This window comes from Delphinapterus leucas, chromosome 15 (genome assembly GCF_059928025.1).
Source record: "Delphinapterus leucas isolate spDelLeu-1000000601 "Yukka" chromosome 15, BTC_Dleu_Yukka2, whole genome shotgun sequence".
Classification (NCBI taxonomy): Eukaryota; Metazoa; Chordata; class Mammalia; order Artiodactyla; family Monodontidae; genus Delphinapterus; species Delphinapterus leucas.
Genome location: NC_143143.1, coordinates 25,368,642 through 25,391,172, shown reverse-complemented (window position 1 = coordinate 25,391,172; position 22,531 = coordinate 25,368,642). Strand labels below are relative to the sequence as shown.

The 22,531-nt window shown below is 41.7% G+C and overlaps 1 protein-coding gene across 2 annotated transcripts; it reads right to left on the bottom strand.

Moving 5' to 3' along the window:
• Positions 1–7,676: 7,676 nt before the first annotated feature.
• On the bottom strand, positions 7,677–22,081 carry CEP20 (centrosomal protein 20). 2 transcript variants are annotated; one of them, XM_022552277.2, is made up of 5 exons: positions 21,983–22,081; positions 18,551–18,748; positions 16,188–16,272; positions 12,509–12,645; positions 7,677–7,816 (listed from the first exon to the last, which is right to left on the bottom strand). In XM_022552277.2, the coding sequence occupies exons 1-5, from the start codon at positions 22,008–22,010 to the stop codon at positions 7,740–7,742; spliced, it is 525 nt and encodes a 174-aa protein (XP_022407985.1). In that variant the 5' UTR covers positions 22,011–22,081; the 3' UTR covers positions 7,677–7,739. The 2 variants fall into 2 exon arrangements, with proteins under 2 accessions (XP_022407985.1, XP_022407986.1); XM_022552278.2 differs by lacking the exon at positions 7,677–7,816 and adding an exon at positions 7,823–11,658.
• Positions 22,082–22,531: the final 450 nt, after the last annotated feature.

Sequence of the window (22,531 nt, the reverse complement as noted above, 5' to 3'; positions counted from 1 at the left end):
CTTTATAGACCCAGAGCTGCCCGCGGGAGGGAAAGGGGAGGCGCCGGAGGCGGCGGAATGGGTGTGACTCCCGCGCTGCTCCCTCCGCAGCGCCACCTGCAGGGTCCGAAAAGCGCAGCTTTGGTCCACGCCTCGCGCGCACCTGTCGCGGCGCCCGTAAAGGGGCGCACCCAGGCGGGGGCTCAGGGGGGAGCGGGGGGCCGCAGGGCTCCCGGGAAAGGCGCAGCGGGCAGAAGCGTTCGGGGCCAGTGTCTGACCCCGGCTCTGGGACAGTCACCGGGACTCCGGGTCCCTAAAGAAAGGGGTTGAGCGGCCGGCGTCTATAGGGGATGCTTGAGAATTTCTCCCTTGAGTCAGTTCCAGCCTCACGGGCTTTAACCGCTTCCTCCGCGTGGCGGGAACTGTGGCGGGCCCGAGTTGACACCTCCTCTCCCCGCTCGCCATTTTTCTTCGTCCCCCACTACCTGGAAAGGGCCTGGCCGTGCTGCGTGAAGGGTGGGGAAAGGGGATTTTTTGAACTTTGCAAAGTACAAGGCAAGACCCCCCAACTCTGCTGGGAATTGTGCAGAAAGGGGAAGTTTTTACTTTTCCCAACTTGGCATCCCCACCTCCACCCACAAGCAAAAAAATAAAAGAGGCCCAATTGTTGTGACTTCAGGCCCTGGGTGTGCCATTCGCTGGCTGTGTGACCTCAGGCAAGTCATTTCCCTTCTCTGAGCCTCAGTGTTCCAAGCTGAAAAGTGTGTGTGTGTGTGTGTGTGTGTGTGTATAATTACGTAATTTGCAAGGTGCATGTCAGGATCCAAGCAGAATGTGAGTGCCAGGCGCTCTTGAAAGTTCTCTTCACCTGCTCCTCCCCGCCCGAAGAAATTCTTGAAAATGAAGCTGCCTGAAAGTTTTCTCTCTCTCCCTCCCTCTTAGTACCACTCCCTTACCCCGTGTCCGCCCCACCCCCTCCTGTGTGTCTGACACCGTGTCTCTCCATCACCGTTTCTGTCTTGTTCTGCCTTTTTTCTCTCTATATATCTCCGTCACTCTGCCCACCGCTGTCTCTTTCTGTCCCTCTGTCTCACTCTGTCTCTGGTCTCTGTGTCTCTGGCTCCAGATCTCCCTCCCTCTCTCGCTCTCTCCATCTCTCTCCACTCTGTCACATGCACGCACACAGGCCATAAAAGGAAGCCGCAGCGGTGGGCTGGCCCCGCGCCAGGCCGGGGACCTGCGGGCAGCCGGGCGCCCCGCTCCCCGCCTGGCCCGGCTCCGAGGTTCCCGGCCGGTCCTCCCTACCCGGGCGGGCGGGAGACAACCCAAAAAGGGCAGGCTCAGGCTCCTTCCTGCAGGAATTCCCAGCGCCGCATACCAGCCCGGGGCTGCCGCTCCCCCTGACTAAATATGGTGCCGAGCGGCCTCCCGGCGCCCCGCGGAGGTTGAGGGGGTGGCATCCGAGACCAGCGGGGTGGGAAGGGGACCCTTCTGCTCCCGGCAGAGCCAGAAGGGGGCAGCCCCCAGTCCCCCGCGGGTCCCAGCTGCTTCCAGCCAGAGGGTTTACAGACAGGGTTAAAGATGTTGGAAGACCCTTACCAGGCTCTGTGCTTGGCACTCGCCCCAGTCTTATCCAACAAACCCTCCCCCAGCCACGAGGCCGGGTGATGGTGGGGCCTTTATTAATACCCCCATTTTGCAGGTGAGAAAACTGAGGCCCTGGAGGAGTGAAGGGATTTGCCTGAGCCCTCACTGGGTCCAGAGCCCACTGTTGCCATGATTCACTTCCAAGAGAGACTTTAAGGGGAAATGCCCAGGACAATTAGCCTTGAGGCTAAAGACTCCTCTCTGAGGTTAGACAACTAAGTTTGAATCTGCCAGTGCCATTTTCTAGCTATTTGGCCCTGTGCCTCAGTTTCCCTACCTGTAAAGTGGGAGGAACATCAGTCACTTCTTCACTTCCCAGCTGTTTGTAAACAGTCCTTGAGATGATCCATGTAAAATGAACATAGTACACTGCTTCATGTTAGCTGCTATTATTCAAAACAAACATGAAACCAAGCAGAGTTGCACCAGGCCTGGGGGACGTCATAATGGTGAGGGCCTGTCCTGCCCTCTGTTTCCTGCAGGCTACCAGTCTCCTCTGTAGAGTTCTGCATCTCAGACCCTCTCGGTCCCTTACATCCCTCCAACATCTTGCCTGCTTTTCACCCCTGAAAACACGCAGGCCCAGCTCTCTACCCAACAATGGGCCTAAGTCAGAGAGTCAAAAACCACCAGCATTCAGCTGGCTGGGACGTTAGGGGTTAAGTTCTTCAGAAAGCAATGAATGCACTGCTTCCCCACCTGCCTTTTAATGTCTGCACTGTAAAAGGAGTGGAAATCATCTCTGCGTTAGTACAGAGCTGATGTGGAGCAGAGAATAGGAAGGGGGAAAAACTGAAGTTGATCATCCCCTTCCCATCCTGGAAAGATAAGCCAGAGCAGGCCATCAGTCTTAACTTGCTGGCCTCAGAGTAAAAACGGGCACTTTTCTGGAGGCATTAACGATATTCCAAAGGGGTGCATTTGATTCTTTAAAGAATTTGGTAACTTTTAAAAGAAAATAATTATAATAAATTATCAATAAATGAAGGCTTTATAACAGACACTGAATTGTACTACATTGTCTAACCTAATCCTTATAACAACCCTATAAAGTACTTCAACTTTTTTTTCCCATTTTGCTGTGGAGAAACCAGGTTCAGTGAGTGAAATAATCAGCCAATTTAGCACAGCTAGTTAATGGTAGAGCAGGGATCCCAACCCTGCCTGTGTGATGGAGTCTAGGGTAAGTAGGTGAGAAGTCTGAGGTTTTTAACTCATGATCTGTTAAGCACCAGCCAGGCAGCCACAGGATTGTCAGTGAACCTCTCTGAGCCTGTGTTTTCTCAAAGCACAGATGGTCAGAATCTTTGCCTCAACATGGAAAGTGTTTCATAACCTTCTGGTATACTCTAGAAGTACTTAGGGACAGTGTGTGCACATAATAGTCATTCAATAAATATCTGTCCAATGCAGAAGCTCAGATGTTTGAATCTTCAAAATCAGATGCCTCCAATTTATTTCTCATGGCTCAAAAAGCCAGTTAAAGACAGAGGGGGGAAAAGTTACCTTCAAAAAACGTTACTGTGGGGCTTCCCTGGTGGTGCAGTGGTTGAGAGTCCGCCTGCCGATGCAGGGGACACGGGTTCGTGCCCCGGTCTGGGAAGATCCCACATGCCAAGGAGCGGCTGGGCCCGTGAGCCATGGCCGCTGAGCCTGCGCGTCCGGAGCCTGTGCTCCGCAACGGGAGAGGCCACAACAGTGAGAGGCCCGCGTACCACAAAAAAAAAACAAAAAAAACCACAAAAAACAAAAAACATTACTGTGACTGACTGTCAAGTAAGTTTCCCTGGCATGTCTTCTGTGAGGCGCTGGGTACTGGGAGTTTCCATGAGCTCATGGAACAAGATAGCAGTGGGGAAATTCCACTCTCAGAGTCTTTTTTTTTTTTAATCTAATAGCTTTGATTTTGCTACTAGGTTCAAAAACTTCCAAAGTATGATTCCCTCCAGTTTCTAATAACATCAAAAACTGGGAGGCTTCCCTGGTGGCGCAGTGGTTGAGAGTCCGCCTGCCGATGCAGGGGACATGGGTTCGTGCCCCAGTCCGGGAAGATCCCACATGCCGCAGAGTGGCTAGGCCCATGAGCCATGCCCGCTGAGCCTGCGTGTCCGGAGCCTGTGCTCCGCAACGGGAGAGGCCACAGCAGTGAGAGGCCCGCATACTGCAAAAAAAAAAAAAAACTGGGTCCAAGCATGGCTTGTCCTTCACAATTATGCATGTCCTTCACAATTATTTAAAAGTACATCAGCACTCGAGTCATCCAGCTCAAGATCTGCACAGGACTCTGCCTCCTTGCGAATAAAGGGCCATCTTTCCCGACCACAAGCACGGTTCTGCTCCAACTCTCCCGTGCAGAAGCACTTGGTTTCACTCACCATGGTCCCCACGTTTCTCCAGGCTCGAGACTGAATCACACAGTAACTTGCAGTGCTCTTTCCTTTATCACCAATTTCCAGCTCCGGTGTCTTGGTAACTCTGGATTCTCTATCAGGAAAGTCCTAAAATTCTCAATAAAAATAGTTTTATAGTTTCTTACAAAAGTAAACATATTCTTACCATATGACCCAGCAAGTCACACTCCTTGGGATTTACTCAAATGAGATGAAAACCTATGTCTGTACTAAAACCTGTACACAGTTATTTAGAGCAGCTTTCTTCATTAATTGCCAAGACTTGGAAGCAACCAAGACGTTCTTCTAAGTAAGTGAATGGATAAACTGTGGTACATTCAGATGACAGAATACTACTCAGCACTAAAAAGAAATGGGCTATCAAGCCATGAGCAGGCATGGAGGAAACAAAAGCATATTACTGAGTGAAGGAAAACAATATGAAAAGGCCACATACTGTATGAGTCCAACTATATGACATTCTGGAAAAGGCAAAACTACGGAGACAGTAAACAGATCAGTGGTTGCCAGAAGCTAGAGGAGAAAGGAGCGATGAATAGAGCACAGAAAATTTTTAGGGCAGTGAAACTACTGATACTGTAATGGTGGGTGGATACATGTCACTATACATTTGTTCAAACCCATAGGCTGTACAGCACCAAGAGTGAACCCTGAGGTCAACTACAGACTTTGAGTAATAATGATGGGTCAATGTAGGTTCACTGACCGTAACAAATGTACCACTTTCGGGGGTCATGTTGATAACAGGGGAGCCTGTGAGTGTGTGGGGACAGAGGGTATGTGAGAACTCTGTACTTCACACTCAATTTTGCTGTGAACCTAAAACTGCTTTAAAAAATTGTCTATTTTTTTAAAGATAATTTTACCTCACTTTCAGTTAAACAAAAATTAATGAAGACCACACAATCCTTGCAGAATGGTTGTTACAAAAATGAAATGCCAAGTGGCTGGGAAGCATTGCCCTAAATGCCTTTAAAGGCATATTTTCACAAAATGTTAATCATTCATGTACACTTGGCTTCAGGTTAAAAGAACACATCAAATTTTACATAATCATACAGGCATGTGAGTCATATATAAATGTGTTCTTGCACATAATTATAAAGCTATTAGTTTATTCTAAGCAAGCATATATGCTATGCTTAAATTTATCATCTTCAAACGCCACCTCTGCTCTTGCTGAGTTTTTACATTGCCGAAGTTTTAAATGTCTACTTTTCCTAACTCCCTCTTCAAGTCCAATTCCCATCCTATTTTTGTATAAGTTTTCTCCTGAAACTTCTCCTGCATGTCTGGAGGATAACTTCTCCCAACAACCTCATGAAAACCACCAGCAATGATGTACTAATTTAATTTATGAGTTCGTGAGAAGAGTTTGATGGGTCCTCTGTGTTTATTTTTGTCTTTTCCTTCCTTGAATTTAAGTGTCTCAGCTCAGGAACCTATTTAAACTACTAGAACATATGGGAATTCCCTGGCGGTCCAGTGGTTAGGACTCGGAGCTTTCACTGCCAGGGCCCGGGTTCAATCCCTGGTCAGGGAACTAAGATCCCACAAGGCACGTGGCATGGCCAAAAAAAAAAACTACTACTAAATGCACTTTTTCAAGCCATATGTGGCCCCACAGATTATGATACTGTCCCCTTAGAGAATAACACCACCAGCCCCTACCACTTCCACCTTATGAAGAATAATTGTCCTGGGGTGACATGGCTGATGCCAAGTACCCTCAACCTTACTATGCACCCTCCAACAACTAGGTTCCTAGAGATCCCGAATGAAGGCCTAGGGAGCCATCGCCAAGCCGCCTTCTGGTTCCAGTGGACACCTCTTGATGACAGACAGTCAGAGGAAAGCCCTTTGCACAAAGGTGAGTTGCTTAAATTTTTTTTTGTTTTTCATTAAATGATACACTGAAAGTATAAAAGTTGCCTAGGTACAAACCAGTTATAGAATAATGCATACAAATGTGCTATAGACTACATGTGACAATTCTGTTTAGCTTCTATTTTGATGATTTTATATCAGTATCCAAAATGACAAACTCCAGCATTTTTTCTTAACCCAGTCCTGCATGACTGCAATTCCTGAGGTAAACAGTGTCCACTACCAACAACCCTGCATGTAAACTAAATCCTCTGAGAATAATTCAGATATGTATACTCCCCATACAATAGGATTCGTAACTGTAATCAGGTACTATGGATTTCATTTAAAAAATGGAAATGAGCCCTTATAATACTTCTACATCTGTACATGTAATTTTAGCCCACCAATAGGGCCTCTCAAAATCCTTTGACTTGTAAAGTATGGTTTAAGGCAATTTTTTAAATAAATTTCTGCATTCAGATAAAAGTTCTTGGTTAATCTGTAAGGACTGAACCCTGACTAGCACCAAAAATAAAATCAAGTTTCAATAATTTCCAAAAGCAGCACAGAATCTATACCCTGAAAAGAATGCCAATTCTGTCAACTACAGCCCTTATCACTTTCCCTGTGGAAAATGTTTAAGCTAAATGTTGTCAGTGTACAGGCGCCCATGCAGTTTTGTTCTGAATACACCTTATGACTTGTGCCAATCAGGTGTCTACTATAATAGTTTGTTGTTTTCAGCGAGATCAGTCTGAAGACTCCACATTATAAAAATGTCAATGAATATCAAAGTAGCATTTTAGAGATGGCACTATAAGAGCTCTTACTATTTTTCTACCCCAAGAATAAAAATCGACATTTAATAAGACACTCAGAGCCCATACAAGTAAGGGTTGGCCCTTTCATAGCTCATCTTGTAATTGCACAACTTAAGGCCACATGGAGGTTAAACAATGCCATCTTTTAAAAGGTACTTTCTGGTATTTCTCATAAAGCCTGTCTCTTCATGTTTATTCCACATTCTTCACGTAATAAACTCTTTGTTTTACTTACAGCAGAATTAAAAGAATTATTCCCCCCCACACACCTTTTAATTAAATCTTCTAGGAGAAGCCAAACTGTCTAAGGAAAGAAAAAGTACGTCGTTACCAAGTTTCAACGTTCAAATTTAGGTAGTAATTCAGATACTTAAACCTAATTATAAATGGTTATCTGAAAAGCAGCTAGCTCCACCCCCGAAAACAATCAAACTTTATAGGAATTATAGCTTTTTCTGGTTTTGGTGTTCTTTTAAATTTTTTTTTTTAAAAACATGAATGACTTTTCCTATAAATCCACATAATTCCAGCCTGAAGGAAATTTCATTAATGTGCCATGGTAAAGAACAGAGCAGGGAATTCCCTGGCAGTCCAGTGGTCAGGACTCAGTGCTTTCACTGCGGGGGCCTGGGCTCAGTCTCTGTTTGGGGCACTAAGATCCTGGAAGCCATGTGGTGCAGCCAAACAAAGAACAGAGCATATGGCTTTAAAGACCTGATTTTTTTTTAGAAGAATTTATAGGGAACTAAAAAACCCTTTCATTTCTCAAAACTTTAGGGGCCTTTAAAATCTTCCTAAAAACAACACATTTTCTTTCAAGTCAAATCTGGTAAGCTGGATGACAGAGTTAGCTTTTATTCACAAATGCAGTAAAACACGAGGGGCTAAAGGTTTTGCAGAAACTCACATTTCCACAAAGTACAAATATTAGTGATGAATTCTGGTAACATTAGGAGGATAAATAAGTTATTTAATGCATACAAGTTTATAAAAAATGCCCCACATGGAAATGTCATCTCTTCATTGCAGGAGAAGCGTGCAGGTTTTCAGTGTTAGCGCTCCTCCCCTGCTCCTTCTGTAGGTGGTCCTCTGCAATGAACAGAAGCAAAGGTCAGTACTCATCCCAAGTAAAAATGGGCAGCAGGCAGACTTATCTACATACATTATAGGATGTTATATATTTAATATTGTGTGAGTTCTTTAGATGGCTTAGGACAATAAAAGGGCTTTTTTTTTAAAACCCTATTGAAGAAATCAGAAATGTTTAGTACTAGGGACTCACTCTAATTTTTCACAAGTGTTTCCTGACTTTTTTTAAGTGAATAGAGTACACCCTGGAGTAAACCCATGGATAAGTACTTACAAACTTACACTGTATGTAAGGAATGGAATTCACAAGAAAGGACTGTGTATTCAATTAGTATTTTGAGGGATGCCAAAGCTCAACTAAAAAGAAAAACAACAGAAACAAAAAACTTTTCTTCAAATAGAAATCCTCCCAGCAGCACCCTCTTGCGGCAAGAAGAAAACTAGCATGGTTTACAACTTCCTACCAAAATCAGAAAACCCTCCGAGAAATTGTAGAAAATGTTCTTCAGCCAAAAACAAGAAAGTTCCACGCAGGTTCAGAGGAGCCCAGAGCCCCTGTGACCACACACTGTGCTCCAGAATAGTAAAGAAGGGGCCCTAGTTATGTCTGCTCCATTTCTTTTGTCCTGGGGGAGAGGGGAGCAGGCAGAAGTATTCTCGATTAAAAGAACCTAAAGAGACTTAACATCCAATGCGACAAAAATGCAACGCACAGGGACTTCCCTGGTGGTCCAGTGGTTAAGAATCCACCTTCCAATGCTGGGGACATGGGTTTGATCCCTGGTCGGGGAACTAAGATCCCAACCAGGGAACTAAGATCCCACATGCCATGGGGCAACTAAGCCTGCGTGCCACAACTAGAGAGCCCACGCACCACAATGAAGACCCAGCGCAGCCAAAAAAAAAAAAAAAAAAAAAATGCGATGCACAAACTAAATTCCTAAGAAAACATGAACCCCCCCCAACCCTAACCCCCAATTCCCCAAACACTCTTTACAAGTAAAAAAACAAAACCTTTTTAATGACCATTTTGATAACAGGAGACAAAAAAATACAAATTTAGACAAGTTGTTAGAAATATGCAATTGTAGCACCAAAAATGCACACTAGATTTGCTAATTCTGAGGACAAGTTGCTGTACACACAGTCTTGCTAGTCCAGGGCAGCCCCTCATCCTCAGAGGCAGTGCAGAGTGCTAACACTACCACAGGTCTGGAAAATTCATCCCCCTCAGTGTTAGGCAACTTTGCTGGAAGAACAAGATCAACAATATCCTTAGGGCAAAACCATTTTAGGTTTTCTATAAAAGTGTTATAAAAGAGTTAAGTATGTCACTCATGTACTTCATAGATGTGCAATAATGTTGAGCTGATAATGATTTCCTCTATTATAAAATATCTGGGCTTTTATTTATAGCAAAAACTACCTTGCTTTCAATATTACAAGCACTAATAGCAGCAGCATTAATGAACTGGCTACCATTTCAAAGGTGAGTGTGCCTGTCATATAAACCCTCTTCATTCTTTTTTGTACTCTGAAAGCTTTAATAAAAGAAGTGCTTTCATGATGGCAGGCTTTGGACTTATCTTCAAATAAAAGAGAATTTAATTTTAGTGTTTTATATTTCAGCTGGATGACTCTGTGTAGATAGAAGGTATATAATCTGAAGAATAATTATTTTAATACCTTTATAACTTCTCGATGTTGTCAAATAAAACTTATGTATCTTTCACACAATAAGTTGGAGTTGAGAAAGTAAATGGAATGCCTAAATGTGTTACTGAAACATAATGCAATTTGGGGCTAACAATTCTTCACAATTCATTGCACGAGGTTCCTGTTGTGTCAGTAACATTTCTGATGATCAAGAAGAATAATTTGCAATCACTGTTCTCCTATTAGTGCACTCATTCTCCTTTCTGAGTCTTCCACAGAATAGGTACCCAAAGCTTTGTTGACTTGAACTCGAATCTTTGATGTCTCTGGCACTTTATACAGACAGGAGCCAAGGTAACCCAAGGACTCTTGCATCCTCTCTAGCACACCCTGCCCCCACCCACCCAACTGGAACTAAAAATACCAACGTCATGGGTTTGCTGTGTTAACATGTGTTAATGTGTACAATATCCACTGGTGACAATTAAAGAGAAACTGGCATTATCATATATTCTTGGCAAGCATGTAAAGTGGTAAAGCCTTTTTGGAGGGAAATTAAACAATATCTACTACATTTTTTAATATGCATATATTTTGAACCAGCAATTCTACTTCTAGGCATCCACATAAGAAAAATACTAATGCTACCCTGCAATACTGTAAAAGCAAAAAATTTAAAACATACAAAAGTAGGACTTCCCTGGTGGTGCTGTGGTTAACAATCCACCTGCCAACGCAGGGGACACGGGTTCAATCCCTGGTCCGGGAAGATCCCACATGCCACAGAGCAACTAAGCCTGTGCTCCACAATCACTGAAGCCCGAGAGCTCTAGGGCCCACGTGCTGCAACTACTGAGCCCATGTGCTGCAACTACTGAAGCCCACACGCCTATAGCCCGTGCTCTGCAACGAGAAACCACCACAGTGAGAAGCCCACACACCACAACTAAGAGTAGCCCCCGCTCACCACAACTAGAGAAAGCCCACGTGCATCAACGAAGGCCCAATGCAGCCAAAAAAAAAAAAAAAAACATACAAAAGTAGATCAGTAAAGAGTGATTAGCAATAGTACTATGGAATACTACAGAAAGAACAAGGTAGAAGCAGATCTACATAAATTGATAACACAAGTGAAAAAAGCAAACTGTAGGATAATATGTACAGGAACAGTGCATATAAATTTAAATACGTAGAAATGACTCCTGAAGGACACCCACCAAGCTGCTAACAGCACTACCTTCTGTGGAGGGGAGGGAAATCAAGGCGTTAGGGAGAGGCAAGGAGGGAGGAGGTTAGAGGGAATTTCACTGATTACTACTGATGTTTAGACATTTACTCTTGTACCGTGTGTTTTGTTTTTTAAGTTCTTGCCAAATAGTAGGCAATAATGACAGTTCCTTACCAATACTTGAAAAAGGAACTAAGAAACTAAGAAAACTTCTCCATATTCTTTAAGTGGAAAGTGTACAGGAATGGCAATCAAGGTGTTGACTCTGCTAAAAATGATCAGCTACAGGTTTTAGATGAGTCAATGAACCTCTTAGTCTTGGTTTTCTCAACTAAAATAAGAAGACGGGAATGATTTCTTTTCCAATGTTCCATGGACTTAGAATTCTAAGATATATAGAAGAATAACTCCTAGTAAAGTCAGAACTAACCTTCAAGAGATCACCCTGATTCACAAATATTTTGCTTTCAGATCTTAAGAGACAGAGTAAGTATTTAACATGATCAATATATTTTTTTAAATATTCGCAATTATCTCAAAAGGCCATTAAATACTCCTTTCTTTTTTTAAAAATTTATTTATTTTTTATTTATTTGTTTTTGGCTGTGTTGGGTCCTCGTTGCTGTTCACGGGCTTTCTCTAGTTGCGGCGAGCAGGGGCTGCTCTTCATTGAGGTGCACAGGCTTCTCACTGCGGTGGCTTCTCTTGTTGCAGAGCACGGGCTCTAGGCACGCAGGCTTCAGTAGTTGTGACACGTGGGCTCAGTATTTGTGGCTCGCAAGTTCTAAAGTGCAGGCTCAGTAGTTGTGGTGCACGGGCTTAAATGCTCTGCGGCATGTGGGATCTTCCCGGACCAGGGCTCGAACCCGTGTCCCCTGCACTGGCAGGTGGATTCTTAACCACTGCGCCACCAGGGAAGCCCAACATGATCAATATTGCTCATGGCAGTTCAGGAAAACTGCAAAAGACAATTTGCACTTTAGATGTTTCTTAAAAGTTTATTTCAACAGTCAAGATTTATATTTGTTCTGGGAATTCCCTGGCAGTCCAGTGGTTAGGACTCCACGCTTTCACTGCCAAGGGTGCAGGTTCAAAAAAAAAAGATTTATATTTGTTCTGATAATCAGCTGCCTGGGCCCCACCTATGACGATCCTTAAAAAGAGAGATCAACTCTCAACCACAGTTGGAAACACTGAGCTATAAACCATTCAATTTAGATTATCAAACTGAGGTCCTACTGCTGATGTAATCAAAACAACTGAAACCTCGTTGGAAGAGTGAGCATTCTTAAAAGAAATATGAGCTGTTCTCCTAAGAATTTATTTATAGATAACTACAACACTACCACAAAGAGTATTCCCCCCACCCCCTCAAAAAAAAGGAATCCTGAAAATGCAAAGGACAACACATAAACCTCTGACTGCTCTATCTATATTCAGCAATCTTGCCTTTTTTCAGTCTTAGAGGGAAAAAAATTGATAATGTAATAAAAAGCTCCTTCTTCAGTACGCTAAGGATCTAAGCTACTCCAAAGAGTACAAATCTATGTGAAAATCAAGTTTTTCAACACTTCTTTATAGAAATCATATCTAAGAATTTTGTCTCGTCATCTCCCCACCCCTCACAAGATTCTCCTTCTGAAAAGCACTGGTTTTTTGAGGATAAATAACACGGGCTAACTATATTGGATATAAATGGAATTAAACTTTGACTCAAAATCTTAGGAAAAACTGTTCCAAAGATAAAAACAGATAGGAAGAAAACATACTTGCTGATAGCTAAATGATAAGTCTCAGAAAACTCATACCCAGTTGCTTTCTTCCATTAGGTTGTCTGCCAAGATTTGGGTTTGGAGGCTGAAGTGAAGACCCTTTCAGAAATGTATTTTGGATGTCATCCTTAGTTCCATGCAAGAAATGAGCTAAAATTCCATATAAAAGAGGTCTATAGCAGGAAGAAAATCAAAATCAATTCAATTTGAATAAATAGGAAAAGCTTAAAAATATCTACTCTTTAAAAGGTAGCCTGTGACACGAAAATAGCCAATTAATTCACCAGACTTAAAAGAAAAAAGATGCATGGTTATTATCCAAATTGAAAACTTGTTCATGCCTTTTCAAATTTAAGTGTACCATTTAACTCTAAAGACAATTTTAAAATCCAGAGAAAACACATTAACAAATTAAACCTCACCTAAGCTGAAATACAATTTCAATCAATGCACAGGAATCAGCTTTTTTTTTTAAACTCCGAAGTCCAGTATGAGATTTCCCACTACCTAACATGGTCTGATACAAAACAACTATTCAATATATACTTATTGGATTAATAAATCCTTGCCTGGGTTCAAATCCTGGCCCTGCCACTTGACCTCAGCAAGATTCTTAACGTCCCCAGCCTCATAAATGTTTCTTCCTCTATAAATGAGGATAAGCATAGTCTCTACCTCATAGGGCAGTTATGGACAAAATGAATTAATAAATGTCAAGTGCTTAGAACCATACCTGGCACATATTAAATGGTATATAAATGCAAGCTATACAGGAGTCGGGTAAGAACTAGTATTTTAAAAGCTACTTTACAGTTTACAAAACACTCTTCTCTCTCTTCATTTTATCTTTACCTTGTGATATCATAATCATCATCTCCAATTTATAAATGAGAAAACCACAGCTCACTGAGGATTTGCTAGAGATTGCTTAGATAGTCAACAAACTTTACACTTGAACCCCAAGTCCCATATTCTTTTCCTTACAGCATGCCTGGAGATTTACATTAGTGCCCTTGCACCAATGGAGGCTGCTCTGATGACAATAAAGAGTGGTCTTCCCTTGTTTCCAATATCACAGTTGAAAATATCAATTTAATGGATTGTCTTTTTGAGATAATCTATCTACTTATTAGCAGGTGTGATGGTTCAAAGTATGACATCCTTTCCCTTCAAAAGGTGGAGTCTAACTGCTCTCCTCTTGAGTGTGAGCTGGACTCACTTCTCAGGAACTGAGTAAGGCATTAAGTGACAGCACTTGCAACTTCAGAGTCTAGGTCGTAAACGGCATTGTGGCCTCCTCCTTGCCTTCTCTCTTGGTCACTCTCTCTGGGGTAAGTCAGTTGCCATGTCATGAGGACACTCAAGCTGTCCCGTGGAAAGGTTCATGTAGTGAAGAACTGAGGCCTCCGACAAGCAGCCATGTGAATGTGCCACATGGAAACGGATCCTCCAGCTCCAGCCAAGCCTTCAGATGACTGTATCCCTGGTCAACATCTTAACTGCAATCTCATGAGTGAGACCAGCCACAGAAGCCACGCCCAGATTCCTCTCCACTGATAATAAATGTCTGTTGTTTTAAACCACCAACTTCTGGGGTAATCTGTTATACAGCAATAAATAACCAACTACACACAAAAGCAATTTTTCCATACCACAAAGAAACCAAGAGTGAGTTTCTCTATTTAATAAGATGCCTCAGCTCTTATAAAAGCTTCATGCAGGGATATAAAATAGGTCTCTTTGTCTACTTTAAACCATTGTTTCCCAAAGTGTTAACTGGTCAAAGAAGATTTTTAAATTAAAAAAATTCTGCTTTCCAAATTTACAATAAAATTTACTTAAGATTTAAAATTTTTAAGACATATTAGAAAATATAAAACTACCACATTTAACCTGCAGCTTCATGAATATTAAGGTTTCTTTTTTCAAAAATCCTATTAATGTTTTTAAAGTACAGCTTCACAATGCCTTATTTGCAATTCTGAAAAACAAAAACTCTGAAAACTAATTTTCTTCATAAATTTGGCACAAACTCATTTGGTGGCATGGCTTGACCTAGCATAAGGTTATTATACACTTTATCCTACTTTTTGTGAAAATTCTTAAGTTTCACTGAAAAATATTAATGTGACTATTAATGCTACTTCAGACTTCCACTGGAGCCTACACCATATATGGACCACATTACTTTTTAAAATCTGAACACTTTTCAATGGAAATGTTTTAAAGCAACATTTGCTTTCAGAAAGCAAACTATTGGCAGCGTGACATGAGTTAGAAAAGAAAGTGCCTGGAGAGAAACGGGACAGACGCCTCCTGAACTGCACGGCACAGGTCGTGAGGACAGACAGGCGCTACTGCACAGGCCAAATTGATGAGACTCGCAAAATGACTGGTGGAGAAGGAGCCAGAAGTGCAAGTGAGCTCTCAGGTGAAGACCTGAATGGCTGTATGAGGAAGCTACGAGGGGGGCTTGAAGAGATGAAAATAATGGACTTGATTTTTGGACACACAGAGTTTGAGATGCCAGCAGAAATGTGGGCCCATAATTCACGAGCTCTGTAAGAATTAAAGCAGAGTCACCAGCGTGGAGGCATCACTAAAGACTCAAGACTACATAGAAGAGTGGGCAGGGGAACGAGAGGAAAAGAAAGTTAAGGACAAAACTTGGGGGAGAGTGCCCACAATTTAAAGGAACCCTAAAGGAGCCAATGAAGAAACTGTGACGACCATTAGGGAGACAGAAAAACCAAGACAGTAAAGGGTCATAAAAGACAAATGACAAGAAGTGTTTTAAGGAAGAGTTGTCAATATTACAAAACACTGCAGAAACTCAAGTAAAGCTGAGCTTCTCAAATTGGAAATAGATATATACCCACTCTTAGTGCTAGGGGCCTGGTACAAAGTACAGGTGGCATGTGATCCCAGAACACTAACTTTACACAAAGATTTGAGGGAGAGTTCAATTTAATTGGCATGTCATTTAAAACATTTTAATGGTAAAAATAATTATATCATGAAGTAGAATGAAAAAATTCAATAAACTTTTAGAAAGAGAAAACATGAGACTTCAAAGAAATTTCTTACTAGGGGAAAGGTGCTTTGATCTATGTTCCCAGGCCTCCTAGGTACAATTTTTTCTGCCTTTCAGGGATCCTCTAGAAAAAGTTTAAGAAACACTAAAGTAGGAAAAAAACTAAGAAACTACTAGAAAGTGGTCACTCTTTTTCAAGAGCATAGTTTCAGTACAAACAGTGAGGGGAGAATTTAAAATGCAGAGATGGCAAAAGAGGGGGTAATAAAATGAAAACAGGGGGTTGATCTTCACTAAGTTCAGTGATAAAAAGGAGTTAAGAGGTTTTTTTGGAGAGGGGAGATTTGAGTACATTCCCAAGTTGAAGTGAAGGAAGCAGTGAGGAGGAAGAGTTAAATGTGAGGAAGAAAACAATTGATAGAGCAAAGCCTCAGGTAAAAAACGAAAGGATGGATCAAGAAGCCAAGAGACGTGACCCTTAGGATGAAGCAGGGGTGCTCAGTCCTCTGAAACCACAGGCATTTAGCACCTATTCACAGCTGCACATCGTAGACGTGTGCTAGATACACACTGGGCCCAAGTAAATACCTCCTGAATTAAAATGAAATAAAACCACTGCTATGCAATTATGACTCCAATACAACAATATCTGAAAACTTATTTTTTTAAAAAACTTCTTACATTGTATTATCCTTTGATTCTTCAAATGCATTTAGTTCACGGATGAGAAACTGTCTGTCCAATGGAACTATGGGTTGACCAGATTCTGGGGGGAAAATCATAAAACACTGAGTCTTTATTAATGTAAAAAGTAAATAGGATTTTGATAAAAACCACACTTACGAGGTATACACATTTTTCAGATTTTAGAAGAATGATGGCACACGCCAAGGCAGATGCAACTGTATGTGATTTTATGACTTTCAGAATAGCTACTTTGTTAAATGCATATTTTAATACAGTTTAACATAAATTTATTTTTTAAATCCCCCAATTTTGAGTTGGGAAAATATTGTTTCTATATACTAGACTTCAGAAGTCCTATTTTCTAAGAAGCCTGTAAATTAAATACATGACAGTGCTGATACCCATTTGGCAGCAATAAATCTAAAAGTACAATAAACACTAATATGAAGTGCTGGCAAGGATACAGGGCAACTGGAACCCTCATACTCTGCCGGTAGGAGAACAAAATGTTGCATCCACTTATAAAGGTAAGCATACACTTACCACACACAACCCAGCAATCCCACTCTTAGCTCTTTACCCAAGAGACATGAAAACAACGTTCGGCCAAACCTTGTAAATGAATGTTTTATAGCAGCTTGACTCATAATTGCCAAAAACTAGAAACAACCCAAATGTCTATCAACTGATAATAGATAAATCAATACAACCATATAATGGAATGCTATTCGGAGGGAAAAAACAACAGCATGGTCTCAAATGTGTTATGCTGAGTGAAAGGAAAAAGATTCAAAATGCTACATCCTGCATGGTTTCACTTATATGACGTTCTGGAAAAGGCAAATGATAGGTACAGAAAACAAGAGATCAGAGGTTGCTAGGGGTTTGAGGGTAGGAGAAGAGGTTGTCTACAAAGGGACACAGGGAATTTTCTGAGGTGATGGAAACGTTCTGTATCGTGATTGTGATTGTGGTGGTAGTTACACAACTGTATGAATTTGGTAAAATCCATAGAACTATAGACTAAAAATGGTAAAGAATCTTATATGTTAATTTTACCTCATTTTTTGTTTTAAAAAGCCAAGACACTGTAGAAACTTGACTATGTCATTATGTTCCATTCTAGGTAAGCACAAGTCCAAGACATCTAATTGATGATATTTTCATATTCTTCTTTTCTGATTATTAATGTATTATATAGCCATCTATAACAAACTGAAGAAAGTGAAGATACTGATACTGAAGATCCTTAAACCAATAAAAATCATCAGTCTTTATTCAGTTAAGGTATTAACATTCAGTTAACATTAAATAAAAAGATGCAGAATATTAACAAAAGATCTATCGAATGGAAAGTTCCAGCATCACAAATAAGGAGTCCATTCTCTCTTCCAAAATCCACTTCATGATCTCTTTTCTTTGATGAGGCATATCTCCAAGGCACCAGTCTTAAAGCACAGATTACACCTTGAACAAGGGAATCAAGTTATGTACATGCAAGGAGTTTTTGATCATCCTCCCAACCTCATCTCCCCCAGCCCAGAGGCAATGCTGATCCTGACTATTGTGCATATTCTTCCAGTTCTTTTGCTTTCTTAAGAAATAAAATTTAACAGATAAAGTAAATTTCTTTTTAACTGTTGACTCCCTCCCCCCAATACCATTTCTCTCCCTCCGATCACTAGAATGAGTTTGGAGTTTACCTTCCTAATCCTTTTCTTTTTTTTTTTTTCTTTTTTTTAATTGAAGTATAGTTGACCTCTTCTTTCTTTTTTTATTTAAGTATAGTTGGTTCACAATATTATATTATATTAGTTTCAGGTGTACAACACAGTGATTTGAAATTTCTATAGATTATCTAATCCTTTTTAGATATCATGCTTTCACATACATTTGTATACAGTGCCTCATCAATACATGGTAGCAATATTGAGGCTTTATCTCCAATGTTTTATATTTTTTAATAAGGAATATATATTAAATCTGTGTGTGTGTATTTTTAAAGCATATACATAGAAAAAAGACTGACAGCACATAGGGTAAAATGTAAAGAATTGTTTATTCTCAATACCAGTAAACAAGTATTTATTGTCAGTGCCAGGAATTATGGATGATTTTTCAAAGTATGCACCTAGTTTAAGTGTTTATTGAGTTATTTTCCCCTATAATACAATAAACCTCACGAGCACTTGTTCAAGCTATGGAAAGAGCCCCATGGGAGTTTTATGTTCCAGTCATGTCCCAGATGATACTGTTTGGTAATGGAATTAGATTTCTAGGCTAAACACTTTCTGAGAATTGGGAGAAGGGAAGAGGCAGATTTCATATCAGGTAACTAACAATAAATAACCTCTTACCTGCTATGAGGACAGACGCTGTATACTTATATTTGTTGAATTCCAAATACTCCCGAATTAATTCATTAATTAGAAGGTTTTCATGAGACAATGATGGTCGAGGTTCACTTTCATCATCAAGAGCATTGAAAACTTCAGCTCGAATCCTTGCTTTTAAATGCCCTAATACTCCTCTTTTTTCCAAGGTGTCCTTTAAAACTGTTAAATATAAAATATTAATGCTTCAGTTACAGAAGAAATTTTGTCATTCTTAGCCAAGCTCTGAAGAAAAATGCTTAAAAAGTAAATGGCATAACACGCACTTTCAACCTATACTCTATGACAAACTGAACAATCATCACATTAGCTACCACAAGCCACATTTGTAATAAAAAATAAAGTTCCTGAGTTGCGATGATTTACTATTTTAATATATTTAAGCAAATGCAAATTTATCCTTCCAACATCATCACTGTCAGAGGCTATAGACTGATACACATTCTTTAGTGAAGAAGAAAAGGGGGAGAGAAATATACTTAGCTTACTGGGACCTGAACTTACCTCCCAGTGTCTCGTATCTTTTCAAGAATGGTTGTCACTGCAGACAGGTTCTCTGTCACTAAAACCCTCTGGTCCAGAAAGTAGATGATTAAAGATAACAAGTACACTCCGAAAAGGAAGGACTATGTCGTGCCCTTTGTATAAAAACTGATACCCAGAACCCTTGGGAAACGGCCCATTCTGAACACAAAGGTGGGCTTTTGTTCTGGGGGGTTTGTTTTTTAAAGGCAATTATGAGTTAATTCCTTAAAACAGTAAGATTCTGAAATTGTAAGCCTACTTAGAAATCTAACATGTAACTTTATCAATGTCATCTCAAGGAATCAGGGATATATATGCTGAATGTAATCTAACTTCTTGATAAGCAAGGGTCATTATTACAAATATCAGTAGTTATGATAATGAGATTTAGCTATAAATACTAATATGAATAGGGCTGAATTGGCATCATCCCTTGCAGTGGTCTGGAACCTTTTTTTTTTTTCTCACGTTGTCCTTAATAGCTAAATAACAACTCCAGAGAATTAACACATTTCCCCCATAGTGCCTAGAATAGAGAGCTGCCTAGAGGCATTATAATACTGTGCTGTATACTATTGGCGTAATAAATATAGTTTAATACTGTATTATGCTATAGATAAGTACACCCCAATAATGACAATTCAGAAAGGGAGCCCAGAGACTTCCCTGGTGGCGCAGTGGTTAAGAATCCGCCTGCCAACACACGGGACACGGGTTCGAGCCCTGGTCCGGGAAGATCCCACAGGCCACGGCGCAACTAAGCCCGTGTGCCACAACTACTGAGCCTGCACTCTAGAGCCCGCAAGCCACAAGTACTGAAGCCCACGCGCCTAGAGCCCATGCTCTGCAACAAGAGAAGCCACCGCGATGAGAAGTCCCCGCACTTCAACGAAGAGTAGCCCCCGTTCGCAGCAACTAGAGAAAGCCCGCGTGCAGCAACGAAGACCCAATGCAGCCAAAAATAAAATAAAATAAAAGGAGCCCAGGGAGCGTATCCAAGTAGGCATGGACATGAAATTTTTTTAAGCTTTGATAAACAACAAAAACCTGAGTCAGGTTTTTTTTTTTTCTGAGTCAGGTTTTGTTGATTAAAGAGATACACTCTAGACTAGACTAGACTTTAACCTTTCTTGGCCCTTATATTTAGATTCATCCCCTCAACCTTTTTTGCAGGTGTGTTAAGAGTAGTTATCACCCAGTCAGACTGTGCAACAGGCCCATAAAAGGCAGGTACAGCTTTATTATGTTGGGATCATAACCGAACCCGTTCTCCAATTCCATCTTTAGAAATTAGACGGAGAGATTTTTTTCCCCCCAATTACTCTGTATTTGCACACAGCACAGCCTCAAACTCAGCAAAGAAATGAGAATTAATGAAGCTGGAGTTAGGAAACCCAGCATGTCTCATCGCTACCTCAGCGGTAGATCACTAACTCCTGCCTCACTTGTCTTCTCCAACATGAGTTCTATGTCTCAGAGGTAGAACCAAGTCAGGTGGAAAAATGTGAGGGGAAAGTGCTTTAAAAAGGTGAAAGCCCATATAAGATAATTGATTGGCAAGCATTTTCAATGGGTTTCTCTTTAACACTAAGTATATTCAGAGCTGACGAATGCAGGAAAAGCATAAAGGGCTCCCTACATCTGTGTAGGACATCCCTTGTCTAGAGAGTTCTAGGGTTCCATATCATCCTGATCTGCCCTCTAGTATCATGTTTATTAAAACACTGTGTACCATGACAATTTCTTTGGAAAGAGCTTCTTAACCTGGTTTATATTCCAAAGTATCTTTAAATCCTCAGAAGTTGCATGCAATAGTACAGGTGATATGTGTTTCCTGGGGAGAGAGTTCACCAATTCATGTCAAGTCTGTCCTTGTGGATAGAGGTATGCCTTTTTAATGATGGTTCATCAGCCCTGGGGTGCAAATATATATTTAGATCAATAATTCCTGAATCATATTCTCAAATCATACTCTCCCCACCAAATCTCTAAGAATCACTGATTTAGAGCCTAAATTCCCTGAAAAATGGAACTGGTTTTACTAGGCAGGCAGCAGTATCACTCAGTAACTAAGACCTGCAGGCCTGGTGCAGCATCTCTAGGTTCTCACTCTGCCTCTTTATAGCTAAATTACTTTAGTCGATCTATTTCACCTCTCAGCGCCTCAATTTCCTAATCTATGAAATGGGCATAAGGTTCATACACAGAATAAATTAGATAACACAGGGGCTGGGCTGTGCCTGACACATAAGGCTCGATGACTAATAACTATAATTACTATTACTTGTTTGGACATTTGCGTCAAAACTAACGGTGTACAAATGTTCTCAGCTTAAGGACTCGAACCTTTGGGGAACTTTTCCTAAAAACACAGGAGAATGGCCAAGCCAGACACCTTTCTACCTGCACTTTTTCCCAATGGAAAATCGCGACCCACCTCGCAGGTGGTTGTAAGGACGTAATGAGATAAGCAAGCAAATGGTTTAGGATTGTGCTGAACACCAACAATGGTGGTTTAGACGTTGTAATCATCAGCCCGGAGGAAAAGGCCCGGCCCACGGCCTCGCCCCCGTCGAGGTCCAGAAAGATGCGCCAGAGCCCCAAGGTGCAGAACTATAGACCTCTCAGGTACCTGGGGATCCTGGGACCCCTCCTCCAGCTCAAAGCCGGTTTAAACATTGTCCCTATGCAACCACATCCCCTCAGGGCCCCCGCGTGACGGCCGCCACACCCTCTGGACGCTCCGCAGAACGCCACAGAACGACCCCCGAAAAGGCTGACTAGTGTTCCGCGCACCCTCATTTCGTCCCATCCTTTTCACAGGCTGAAGGCCGACAAAGTTCAGCCGGCAAGCTTCCCATTCGCACTCACCCGCCTTCAGCTCGGCAACAGTCGCCATTTTTCAACTGCCCACACGGGCGCGCCTAGGCCGTGCGCACGCGCAGCTCCGCCCCGCCCCGCGGCGTGGCCTGTAGCCAACAGGCTCGCCGCTCTTGCCGCGCCTAGTCCCGCCCCTCTTCGTTTACGCTCTCCGTGGTTGGATGGGGTGACGGTCCAGAGAGACCCCACCAATCAGCGAGTGCACTAGGCGGGCCCTGCTGAGGGAGGAGGGAGGGTAAGCCCGGGCTGAGGCAGGTTGGAACCTTACCAGGAGTCTTGCTGGCACCATAGGGCTTAACTTTAGCCTTCATAATTTGCCCACTGCTCACCTCAGCAGCCTCAAGTACTAATTGTTAATAGTTACCAGGTATTAAATTTGAGAATGCATCAGAATCACCTGGAGAACTTGTTAAAACAGATTTCTGGGCCCCACCCCTGGAGTTTCTGATTCAGTAAATCTGGGGTAAGGTCCGAGAATTACATTCTAGTAAGTTACTAAATGATGCTGATGCTGCTGATCTTGGGGATAACACCTTGAGA